At 38.0% G+C, this 12,902-nt stretch overlaps 1 protein-coding gene across 9 annotated transcripts in view; it reads right to left on the bottom strand.

Annotated features, from left to right (window-relative positions):
• arap1 (ArfGAP with RhoGAP domain, ankyrin repeat and PH domain 1) overlaps nt 1-12,902 on the bottom strand; it is a 73,749-nt gene that overhangs the window by 17,440 nt on the left and 43,407 nt on the right. For all 9 annotated transcript variants that reach the window (XM_016677418.1, XM_007564130.2, XM_007564131.2 and 6 more), the window contains 5 exons: nt 12,577-12,759; nt 2,562-2,736; nt 2,043-2,177; nt 1,732-1,867; nt 190-292 (listed from right to left, as the gene is read on the bottom strand). In XM_016677418.1, the coding sequence (XP_016532904.1) occupies nt 190-292; nt 1,732-1,867; nt 2,043-2,177; nt 2,562-2,736; nt 12,577-12,759 (732 nt within the window). The remainder of the gene's footprint in view (nt 1-189; nt 293-1,731; nt 1,868-2,042; nt 2,178-2,561; nt 2,737-12,576; nt 12,760-12,902) is intronic.

The following is a 12,902-nucleotide window of genomic DNA, read 5'->3' as shown; positions in this document are numbered from 1 at the left end:
AGAAGCTCTGGAGGGCTTTTACCACGCCTTGATGTTTAAACAATGCTATCTGAAAACACTTTTTCCGACAACAAGGTACCGTTTTCTTCTATGATTTGCATATCTCCTGTCCAATCAGAGCTCTGCCGTTTCAGGTGATTTAATGGAAAAAGTACGAGCTGGCTATGCATAGTGGTGCAGAAATGTTACCTTGGCAATACACTTGACCCACTCCTTGTGGCTGTCTGGTTCATCAGTGCCAAACAGATAAATACGCTCAGATTCTGAGTAGAGTTCAAAGGTAAAGTCATACCTGTAATTCACAAAGAGATCATGAGTGAAACGGCAGAAAAGATACTCGATTAATTATTTTTATTTTAAAATTCAGAACTTTCCCAGACTCAATTTTCTGATTTTATTGCAAAGACATGTTTCCAGTTCCATAAATCGTGATCAGGTTTGCTCCTGATTAGCCTGAACTGGGAAGCTGACCAAGAATTATATATATTTTTAAATATAATGTCATTGCAACATTCCTAAAAAAATATTTATCAATGTGTTTGGTATAAACTATAATTACTTGTTGAAACCAGACATTTACATACAGTTTAAAAAAAAAAATACACAACCTTGTTTCCCCTCACTGTCTGAAACTAAAATCAGACTAAATATGTTAGGTCAGTTAGAAATAACTAAATTATTCCTAATAGCGAAATGCTGGTATGAGAGCTTTTGTTTTACTTTCTTCTAACGCGTAATGTGAATACATTTCTTTGGTCTTTGGTAGAATGGCCTTAACTGCACGACTTGGGTCACACATTAATTTGTTTATCCACCCTAAAGCTTCTCACAATAGCTTGCTGGAATCCTGACCCGTTCCTCCTGACTGAACGTAGCCGAGTCAGGTTATGTAAGCTCTCTTGCTCACTTTTCCAGCTTTGCAGATTTTCTGTGTGACTGCAATCAGAGCACTGTTTTGTCCACTTCAAAACTGAAGGGATTTGTTGTCCTTAGTTTACTTTGTACCTACTTTGATGGCATGACGAAAGTTAATGTCCGTCTGGAAGACCCAGTTCTGCCTAAGGTTTAACTTCCAAGTTGATGCCTTTAAATGTTGCTTAATTATTTCCACAAAATGATTTTTCTTCATTGTGCCATCTATTTTATCAAATACACCAGTCCTTCCTCAGAACTTCCTCATAACATGATTCTGCTACTTCCTACATACTTCACATTTTTGATGGTGCTCTCAGTCTTGCCATCTTCCTCCATTTAGAACATTACATATTCCAAAGGTAATGTTGGTCATTAGGGCCCAACACTTCAAGCTTAACTTTATCGGACCACAGGATAAGTTTGAGGTCTTTATCCTGGAGCGTATTTGCAAACTGTAATAAGGCTTTTTATGTTGCTTTGCAAGCAATGGCTTCTTCTTTGCTGAGTTGTCATTCAGCCCATATCAGCACAGGACTTGTTTTAACTGTGGATAATGACACTATCTTACCAGCTTCAGGCATGTAAGGCAGGTAAGGGTCTTTTGCTTTTGTTCTGGGGTCAGTCTGCACATTTCAAACCAAAACATGTTCATCTCATGAACAAAGAATCTACCGCCTAAATTTTAAACTCCATTTTAATTTCCCTTTGGGATCAAAAGTGTTTTTTTTTGTTTGTTTTTTTTTAATTGAAATGAATCTGGTTTAAAATGCATTTACAGCAATTTCTGAATCATGTGAAAGGAACGTTTGCGGTTACCCGTGTTTCTCAGGCGCATCGACAGCCAAACAAACAATTTCCGATGCTTTAAGTGTCCCGTTGGGATTGGTGCTCTTGTCGTGTTCATAGTAGCTGAAGGTGCCGTCATTTAGCATGCACCAACGACGACTGAACTCTAAACAGAATGCCAAACATTATAATACATTTTCAGCATGAAGAGTACTTTTCTTATTTTTAGCCCATTAGATTGTTCATAAAATATCTTTCTTCGTCAGTTTAATATATTCACATTGCAAAAATCAAACTTATTATTTAATAAACCTTTTGGTTCACAGATTTTTTACACATACCCTCTTTCATTTTGCGCTCCGCCACAGCCCGCCCCATGGATGCAGTTTTGAACAAGTAGCCCTCGTAAGAGACGCAAGGCGGCGGTGGATAATATTTCAGATCCATATCAGGTTCCGTCTGTAACTGGGGCAGTTCTAAAAACAATATAAAAACAAAATAATGCAAAGGCGCAAAGTGAAAAAGAACAGTTATCTGCAAAACTGATGAAACGTTGAAGATAATTTGAAGTCTGTCTCTTATCACAGATTGTTATCTTCGTCCAAAACACAACTATAGATGTTGACACAAATGGCATAGCAGTTTAAGATGAGATGATTATGAGGTACTTAGACAACTTCATATTTATCTTCATATTTATCTTATCTAACCCACTCAAACATAGAATGCACCAGTTCAGTAGGAATTTCAGTCTCATGTAATGCAACTGTGACAATTTAATTTTCAATTCAACTTTCAAGGGTATTTACAACTTTAAATAGACATGTTTCTGATGCCCGGAAAGCGATCAAATGCTGTACCTGTGTTGAGGTTATGTTTGATTAACTCGGCCTGCAGAGGTTGGGAATGTGCACTGGCAAGGGACTCAGGTGACGGACAATTTGCCATACCAGTTGAACAATTCACATCTGCACCGCAGAAAATCAGGCTCAGCGTCTCCAGCAAATCACTGCACTGCACATTTATGCAGAGGGCCTGGAGAGAGACAGAGGGAGGGAGACAGCCGAACGCCAAGACACATTAGTAAAAGCGTAGTTAGATTAAGACATCTGCAGATAAGAGATGTAAACAAAATGGTAAAACAGGCTAAATCCAAATTTCAGACCATGAATCATTACCTTTTTTATTATAATTATAGACTTCTGTGTCCTTATCTTCCACATAAAATCCCAATAAAGAGAAGTTTATGATTGTAAAGTTGCAGAGCATGAGAAAGTTCAAGGATCATGAACACTTTTGCACTATGCTGAATTTTGCCCTGTGCTTGAGCTGTGGTTTTTTTGTGTTTGCTTTAAGAACTTGGGAAATTTAAATCCATTCCCTTTAAAAGAGTTTGGATCTCTTTGGCCTGTGACTTGAACATAGATCAAGGAAGTTGTTTTTAGCTTGCATAGAAAAGGAAATGCTCATTTACGAACAACTAAAACCCTGCCTTCTCAGTAATGCCAACATTGTCCAAGTAATAAAAATGCCTGGTCTGCTTTTCAAATGATGTGGACGATGGGCTTCTTGAACTTCTGGAACAAGTAAACTAAAAATTTTAAAAGTAATTTACAAAAAATTTTATTCACTTTAATTTCACTGGATACAAAACATGCCGTTATATTGTTCTGATAAGTTATTGTTTTAAAAGATTGACAAAGTGAATGTCCATTCAAGAGCAAAAGCTTTAGTGAGTCTTGTGCACAGAGGAAACTAAATTCACTGAAAACTGTTGTAAAAGACTCAGGACGGGGGTTTTCCCACCTTCAACAACTATGTTAGCTGCTTTCTTAGCTTATCGTGAAGATGTGTTTGAAGTTATGATGGCACAACAAAACCAGATAACACACTAGAAACTCTATGATAACATCTGCGTATTTTAGTAACACCAGAAAAACAAGGAAAGTGAAGACATTCATTCATTTTGGTAACTAGTTTTTTATTTATTTATTTATTTTATTTTAAGATCTCAGGATGTTACCTCTGATTCATGCAGTTGCACTAAGATACACACACATATGCGTCTGTCTTGGGATAATCCCAATAAGCTGTTTTGGATCAGACTGAGAAATTCCACAAGTCTCCGTCACACACCAACACATCCAGACTGTGCCTCTCCTATGTTTAAGCGCCATTAAAACTCTGCACACAGATCCAGACAAACAAACCAATTAACACAGATTAAAATTGCAAAAGAAAACCCCTAACACACAAACACACACACACACACACACACACACACACACACACACACACACACACACAAAACAAACAAACACACGCCCAGAAGACACAAAAAGAATATAACTCTGAACAAAATCTGCGGTCAGGCATCTGGAGACGAGCACATCCTCATGAGACTCGGCATGATACACACCACATTACTGCAACGATAAAACTGCCACACAGCAGTTTCTTTCACAGTTCCTTTTGGGTTTTACAGCACATACATTCAGCTCTTGATGGATAAAAGAATGGTTCCATTTATGTATGGAGCCTATCAAAGTCGCAGTTCGGAGACACATTTTCTGGCAAACTTTATTCCAGAAGTAATAAGGGGAAAATAAAAGTCAAAACAGAAAGAATAAGCAAAGATAGATCAGGTGAATTAGTGATAATACTGATCACTTGAACCATGGTGAAGTTAAGAGAAAAGAAAAGGATTTCACAAGACCCGCTTTGAATGCTGATGAGCTATCAGAACAGTAAACAAAGACCTGAGTGGCTGTTTGCTCAGAACCATTTGGATCAATAGCAATTAATTTACAAGTGCTGGTCAGTGGAGCGAGTGTGTCGCTCCTTCCTCTCCCTCCCTTCTCCTCTTACCAAATCTTTCCATTATATGTTAAATAAGCTGCTACTATTAACCTGAAGGTCATGGTTACCATGGGAACACAGCTATGATTAGTTACCGACTCAGTTTTAAACTATGATTTATGGAGAACTCCAACACAAAGTTTAGCAGCATGATATTTCTGGCCAAGTTAAAGTCTGTCTCATGCTTGCCTCTTTTTTAAACTGATGTTATTTGTTTTTTTCTTAATGTGTTATATGTTTTGTACTGCTTATGCAGTGTAATTTTGTTCTGCGATGTGTCTTTGGGGTGGTGCTGAATAACAATACAGAGAATGTTGAATGTTAAAGAACAATCTTGCTGCTGATCAGCTCTGATTATAAAGATAATGTCTTTAGGTATGAAACTCTTATTTTGAAGTATAAAAGTAGAAGTTTTCAAATTGCCATGCTTTCTTGACAGAGTTGATTAAAACCAAAAGACTGCTCTTTGAGCTGGCAACACATGTTTTGTGTTGAAGAAACTTCAACCACATTTAAGTGTGTTTATTTATTTGTTTGGCAGAATTCTGGGGTACTCTAAAAAAAGAAGTGGTAACATAAAATGGGTACAAGACCCCAGCTTTGGCAGCCACTTCAAGCATTTGACATGCCAAGGTAAATCAGTCTTCATCAGTGCAGAAAGAGTGTCTGCATAGCATAGTTTGAGATGAAGTAACATCATTGGTCAGGCATTAATCTGGCAGATATGCCAGAGGAAATAGGTGGGAGTGTGAGTGATAAAGTCTCATGAAGTTACAGCTATAAGAAAATTATTGTTTGACTGGTCCAAAAGCATGCATTTTATTAAATAGGTCTTTCTAAATTGCTTTTAGCAATTTAGTAAATAGCTAACTCCTTTAGGGAGAGTTCTAAAGGAATAAAAGTTTTGAAAAGTGTTTAAATACTTCCCATTTTGAGGACTTCTTTGACTTTTCCAAATTGATCAACATGATCAGACTGTAATTCAGTGAAGGTTGTAAAAGAAAAATAACACTCATTCGTTGGACATATGGAAAACTGTGTCATAATGTTTTGAGATTGTTATGATATTAACTGCGCTTTGTAAACTAATCAAATCCAGTCTGCTGTTCCATGTGGCTGCACGTGTGAGAGCAGTGCATGTGGGTCAGTGTGCTGCTCAGATAAAGCCGATCAACTTCCCTTTGACTGACTGACATGAACCCACTAGAGCAAAGTACAATGAGAAAATGGGTTGTTTGAGTGTTTAAGACCTCACCCTTCAACATCTGCTCCAAATGAAACAGAGCAAAGTATTAGCACACACACACACGCACACACACACACACACACACACACACACATGCACACGTACAGATGAAGGGAATACAAGAATCTTGCTCAGTTTCCCCAGAGAGGAAGAAAGGCAGAGAGAGATTTTTATCTGGGTGTGTCTCAAAAATCACAGACCTCCATCTGCCCTTTGCTGCTCCATTGGACAGAGTTGGAAGAAAACGAAAAGATGAGGGGAAACAGAAGAAAGGAAAATGCCATGAAAAGAAGATGAAAGGATTTAAGTTTCCATTTTCATTCAGGCAATGATTATACTTGGCTGCAAACTCACTATAGAGAAACAGACACCAACACATTCAAAGACACAATGTGTTGAAACTAGGCCCCACACAGCCACACATATACTGTATTCACACTTGTGTATTAACTCCAGATGAGAACAACACAGGCCTGCTCCAGCATTATGTCACCAGGAACAATTTACAGAGAAAGGGAGGAGTGAAAATACAGACAGATTAAAAAAAGAAGAATGAAGAAAAAAAAGAAACACTAAAAGGAGAAGGAAGAGGGTAAAAAGCTGAGAAAATAAATTAAAGGCGATCTCAGCAGAGGGAAAAAATAATTGTCTGAAGTCCTGCAGTGCGAATGGGAAAATGAGTCACTTTGCTGAAACAGAAAAAAACGTAATGTTATAAAATTAGTAACAGTAAACCAACTGAAAACCAGATTTTCTTTTGAGAACCTAACTTTACAACCCCAAAAACAAAAAAAACAAGCCAATAAAAACCCATATTTTACAACCTCTGGGCTTAGTTTGTTTTAATAATTACAATAAACATTCAGATTATAACCAGCAGAGTCTTCATACAGTTTATTTTCCTTTTAATCGTGTAAAGCACTTTGAATTGTCTTGTTGTCAAAGAACAAGACAATTTAATGTGCTGAGAATGTACTAAAATTGCCTGCCTATACAGCAGATAGTAATACCCTGTAACACTGTTGCGCATCTGCTTCAAGCATTACCTTGTGATACATTTGGCACTGCAGCATATCTACAGTAATATGATCAACAGCTAAATTGTGCTGCCACTGATCTGTTTTTAGAGATCTCAGAAATCTCTGTGAAATATGCATTGTAACACACATGCAACATATACAGCATATATAACACTAACGTGGAATTTACTAAAGAGGGAATATAACATGAAGTAACAAGCTTTTATAATTCTGCTTTTTAATATGATGATACACTATGCAGACTCTATGTGCAATGGTGAAGATTCGCTTTCCTTTAGCAAGTCAAATGCTGCAAGCGGCTCCAACTGATGACAGCCTGACCAACTTTCTGATTGATTCAGGTGATTCACCTGACAAGCTTTGGAGCACTAATACTCTATAAATAGCACATTGAAAATTAATCCCCAGATACACAGGTGACAATTAAACATCAACCAACAAAAGAGCATAACATCACAGGAAAAAGTAGTTGATTATGCTCCGATTAAAGCACACTGATTATTTTACACAATTCACACAGAGTAAACAAAATGGAACTATTACAAATGTTATAGATGTGAACAGACTTCAGGTTTTCCCTTTTGCATTTTGTCTTCTGTTTATGCTTAAATAAACCCATATGCAATAGAAGAAACAGCAGAAGATTGAGCTTGAAAAAGTTTGGCTCTGCCAAACAAATACTCTAACTTGTAGCAAAGTTACATAGATACGTTCTCACTTGGTCAGGATATCAAAAACTCAGTGTCATACTGTACATTTTTTGCTGTTTAGAACTTTTTCTTACTTTCTGTTTATCTTCAGACACAGACTGTCTTTGTACATTCAAGAAGTCTATGCCAAGCTTTACGTAACAGCACACTAAAGAGGATGTTAGACCAGTGAATGGTTGTCATTGGATTCTCAGCTCAATGATGCCAAACCAGCATGTGTCCTCTTCAAAAACCAAATACAGTTTGCCAGACACATGGGGGGATTTCTTTAGCTCTTTAGTTCAAAGACAGCTAGGGCTGTTTGGGTAACTAATACCACTGGTATATCATATCATCGTTTCAGTGGTTTCGTCTTCATTGATCGCCTATGTTTAATATTTGAGTTTGAAACCTCTATAATAAAGTTTCAAACTACTTTATCAGCGTATTAAGGCTACATATGTTGCTGTCACTGCCATTCAACTGACTGAAACAAGCCAACTACACTTTTCCTTTGGTTACAAGAAAGACTAATTTTACTTAAGTCAAATAATTCTACTTGCAAAAAACAAACATTTATGGTGAAGAAGCCAAAAGAGCGCCACCTGTAGCTCTCAAAAAAGTACTTGCTACAGTTAGAAAGCAACAAGAGACATTTCTTTAAAAGCAGCTGGACACCCAAGCAAATGTTGTCAATTTGAGTCATGTGGAAGTGAAAGCTGACGTCTCACTCCAGTAGAGAATGATCTGGCTGCATGTGGGAAAACCAACATCTATTAGCAGTACAAGGTACTATATCTCTCTCCATATTATACGTTTAAGCAGAAAAGAAGCATAAATAGATAAGCAGGTAGTTCACTATGTGTCAAGTTGGATTAATGAGACACAAACCGCCATAAAAGCTAATGAATAACTTAATGGCAGTAGCAATGGTTGGTTATTTTGCATGCTCAAATTGGGGCTACATGCTGAGCTCCAAGCTGGAAATCCAACTCTAAGGCTACTATTATTTCTAACTAGGAAGTAAGAACATCCAACTTTAGAATAAGGATGGGATTTACAGCTCTTTGAAGGGAGACAAATCTTACCAATCTTGGGCATTGGCAATTTCAAAGAGGAACTGGCTCATGCTTATATTTAGTTCAAAAAATTAATCACTGGGCTTTCCCCCACCTTGTGTCCTAAGTATCAGAATAGTTTTCTAAAACGGTTAGAAGTTAGACAATGCCTGCTTCAGCTTCATTTTGTTACTGGCTCTCCACTCAGAATCCAGAATTCAACCCAGAACAAAATTCAATCCTCCGACCCACACACTGATGAAGACCACTGGTAAAATTTACAATAGAGCCATCACCCAGCTTTGGTTTGGCCGAAACTGTGCAACTAAATCAAAACTTTAAAGTCAGGTTTTAAACATGCGCTGCAAGGAGCTGTGCAAATACAAGCGGACGCAGCATTCCCGTGGAATGCCTTGTGGAGACTGTCCAATCAACAAAACATCTGCTCGACCCAACATGTTGCAAAGAAAAACACAGCCGTAATTTCCTGCGTTTTGTCCTGCCTCCTGGGAGCCACAGACTGACATTCCAAACACCATCAGACTTCCAACTGTGTGAGAGCATCTCCAAAGGAAAGTCCCTCGCTGTGAAGGAGCATGTGACCGGCGGCAGAAGAAGGGGATCTGAACCAAATTGTCCACACATTCTCCTGGGGACCTTCAATATCCACACGTGAAAAAAACATACTGTTCCTGCTTCTGTAGGCTCAGGCTGCTGGAAGACCTCTGTTTCCCATAAATGTATGTAATTACCCTCTTATTTTGACTTGTTTTCCACCTTCTTCAGTCAGATCTGGATGCTCAGATCTGGTTTTCTGAGCATCTACAACTTGCCTGACCAAACTGCATAAAGATTGTTCTTGTTTACCCATCTTCCTTCCATTTTTGCCCATTCCTCCTCCTGAAGATCCCAATCATCCAACTAGTTGAGGAATCTAATTCTGCTAGAGAGATGCCTTATTGACAAAACAGAGCTAGGCCTTCTCTGTGTAAAGAGTGCAGAGTGATATGACTTTTAGTAGTGAATTGCTCTTGCATGAAACATTAATTGAACTGGTGATCGATAGTTGGCCGCAAGCTGAAAAAACAGAGTCGTGAGAGAGCAAATGGCAGTGAAATGGTGTTAACTTATGAGTATACATGCACAAAAACAAAAAAAGGGGCACACAAACATGCCCACACATGCACATTAAAATGCATGTTAACATATCCCAGCCCACTCCAGTGAAGAAAATATACACAATCACTTCAGTGTGCTGTGCTCTCACAAGCACAAACCAACAGAGCATTTTTTTTGCAGCTTCAAAACTATGCAACATAAGCACAGTCTCACAGTCTCACAGTTTCACAGAGATAGCATTCAGACTCAAAGTCCACTAACACACTGTCGACGCTGGTTAAGAAGACACATTTATCCTCGTATTGTTAGCAAACCGTGTGGAAACCAGACTGCAGGCACACTAAACATTTTCACTACCCTCTCCTGCAAACACAGATTTTAGCTTCAAGTTTTCAGTTCCTTTGAGACACAGCTCACTTTAACTGTCAACTCATAGAAGTTAACAACAGGTTTATAATAAACTCTTATAAATACACTTTTAGAAAAACATTAAATCAGACAGAGTTCACAAGCAACTTACAGAGGAGACAAAAAGCCAATAGGGAGCAGATCAACTTTCTTGAGCAGTTCCAGCCAAACAATGAGGACAGGAGAAGGACGAAAAGCAGTGGAGGGAGGGAGAGGCGGAGTTAGAGCACATTCCAGTTAAATCAGTGAGTAGTGATGTCATATTCAGGAAAAAAAAAAGAAGAAAAACACAGAAAACAGAAACAGTAAAATAAAGCAGGACTAAGCCTACATACCTGTATTTAGTAAAATGTACTCAGATAGTTACATAAATGCTGAACTTACTGTTTACTTATTCCTAAACTTTTCCAGCATAACTACAAAGTTGCCAAAAACAAATATTTTCTGAAGACACACCCAATTAGAAAAGAACAAATGATGGACTAAAGAATTTCAAGCATTTCAGCCTTGACAGCAATAAAACAGGTAGAATATCTGTCAGCCATCTGTCAAAAGCCAATTCAGCTGAATTACTTGAAAATGCAGAAGAGTGTAAATTTGCATCAACAGAAAAAAAAAGTAGAACCAGAAGCTGAAAAAAATGTTTTAACTTCCTTTATCTCCCTCTGGAAATTGCAAACACCTGACTCACTCACTCTCACACACACACACACACACACACACACACACACACACACACACACACACACGCACACACACGCTTACACGCTTACACGCTTTAGGGAGGGGAAACAATCATTCATAGTCAGGTGTTAAATGTGAGTCAACAACATACTGTGTGTGACCTTGTTGCTGCATGTGGGTTAAGGCGCGATTAAGAGACCCAACTTAAACTGAGACGCTAAGACTTTTGACCACAACATCATGAATCTCAGCAAAACCACAAAAAAACCTTCATAAATCCACAATGTCCTTCAGAACACTGTAGGTTCAGAGAGTCATTTCTCAAAGCGACACAAAGACAGAAAGACAGTCACTGGAGAGGACTGCTGCGGTTATATATCCGAGCTGATTTGCAACATCATCTCCCAGGTAAAAGGCGCAAGAACACAGCATTCACCAGTATGAAATCATTTTTGTTTAATTTAATCTGACATTAAATTTCACAAATGTACATGAATGCTCAGAGGGGGCAGCAACCTTTACAATAAAAGACGCTTTTGCGCTGTATCCGGCAAAAATGAAACTCATTTAGAGCTGCAGTTGTTACATGACAATTAGAAAACAGTTAACTTTACTAAATGTTTTAGTTAGCTAAAATAGGAAATTTGTTGAAATTTCAGGAACCATTTAATTCTTATTTGTTGATTGTAAAAGAAAGAAGAGAATCAATCTTTAGGAAAAAGAGGATGAATACATATTCATCCTCGTTTAAACATTTACTAAATGTTTTAGTTAGCTAAAATAGGAAATTTGTTGAAATTTCAGGAACCATTTAATTCTTATTTGTTGACTGTAAAAGAAAGAAGAGAATCAATCTTTAGGAAAAAGAGGATGAATACATGTTCCTCTATTTTGACGGGGGGGAAAATATAACAGGTGCCAGCTGAAACTAGACATTTCTGAGGTTGGCTTCGTCTATGTGATCTTCGACACCCCAGGCTGGTTAACAACAAAATATATATGCTACATCTTAAAGGGGCGGTATCGTGTATTTCTCAGGTACATAGTGCCATTTTATTGCACAATAAAACAACTACGTCATCTTTAGTCCTTTTTTATTATAAAAATTTTGTATATATCAAATATGACTTAAAAGAAATTTGACTTTGCACGTTGATGCCTTGATATTGGCCAGAAGCTCCTGCTCTTTTCGTCCATCCATCAACTACACCTGCTTGTCTTTGCAGGGTCATGTGGTAACGCCCATCTCAAGTGGTCAATGGCCAAGAATTAAGATACACTGGACAGTCCATCACACAAGACAAACAACCATCCACACATACACACACTCGCACCTAAGGGCAAAATAGAGTAACCAATTGACCCAATTCATTATTGACGAGGGTTGGAGTTCTATTGTGGTTGCTGTTAAAGGTCCAAACCCAGTACTGCTTTGGATGTGTCTACGTCATTCCTTGCTTATCTCAACAATGACGTTAAGGAAGTATTTGGTTAGAACAAGCTTGTGTATAATTTGTGCTAACCAAAATAAACAACCAAACACATTTCATGAGATGAATCAACACAGTTATCTAGTTAAAGCTTCGCAAACATGTCTATGTGCATATTAAAAAAAAAAAAAGTGCATCCCAACGCTGAGATTTTCAAAAGATTACCAACATTTTCCATGACAGGCAAAGACTGATGAATAAAACAGCAATGCTGGCTTACTCTGACCAGCCCTCCAGGTGAAATACACGAAGCAAAAACTTTACAAGGTAATTTCAACTTACATTGTTGAGCTCCGTCTGGTTCCCGTACAGCGCATGGTACTTTCTGTATTTGCCCTGGCGGTATTTGTTAGAGATGAAGCGGCGTCTGTCTTCACTGCAGCTAGACGGCGACAGGGCTTCGCTTGGCGGGACGTTAGCAGCCCAGAAACTGTTCACCCGTTTGTTCCCAAGTTTTAGGAAAACCTGTGTTATAGATGAATAGAACCATTTAAATTTTAAACTTTAGAGAGAAAAAAATAATTAAGATAATCATAGGTTTAACAGTTTTAGAGCTGTGAGCTTCGTCTTGGAACAAGCTCTTTATGTAATGCAAACATGTTCTCTAC

The sequence above is a fragment of the Poecilia formosa genome, unplaced genomic scaffold, assembly GCF_000485575.1.
Source record: "Poecilia formosa unplaced genomic scaffold, Poecilia_formosa-5.1.2 Scaffold155, whole genome shotgun sequence".
NCBI lineage: Eukaryota > Metazoa > Chordata > Actinopteri > Cyprinodontiformes > Poeciliidae > Poecilia > Poecilia formosa.
The sequence above is the reverse complement of the archived record's forward strand: the minus strand, read 5'-3'. Positions and strand labels throughout refer to the sequence as shown.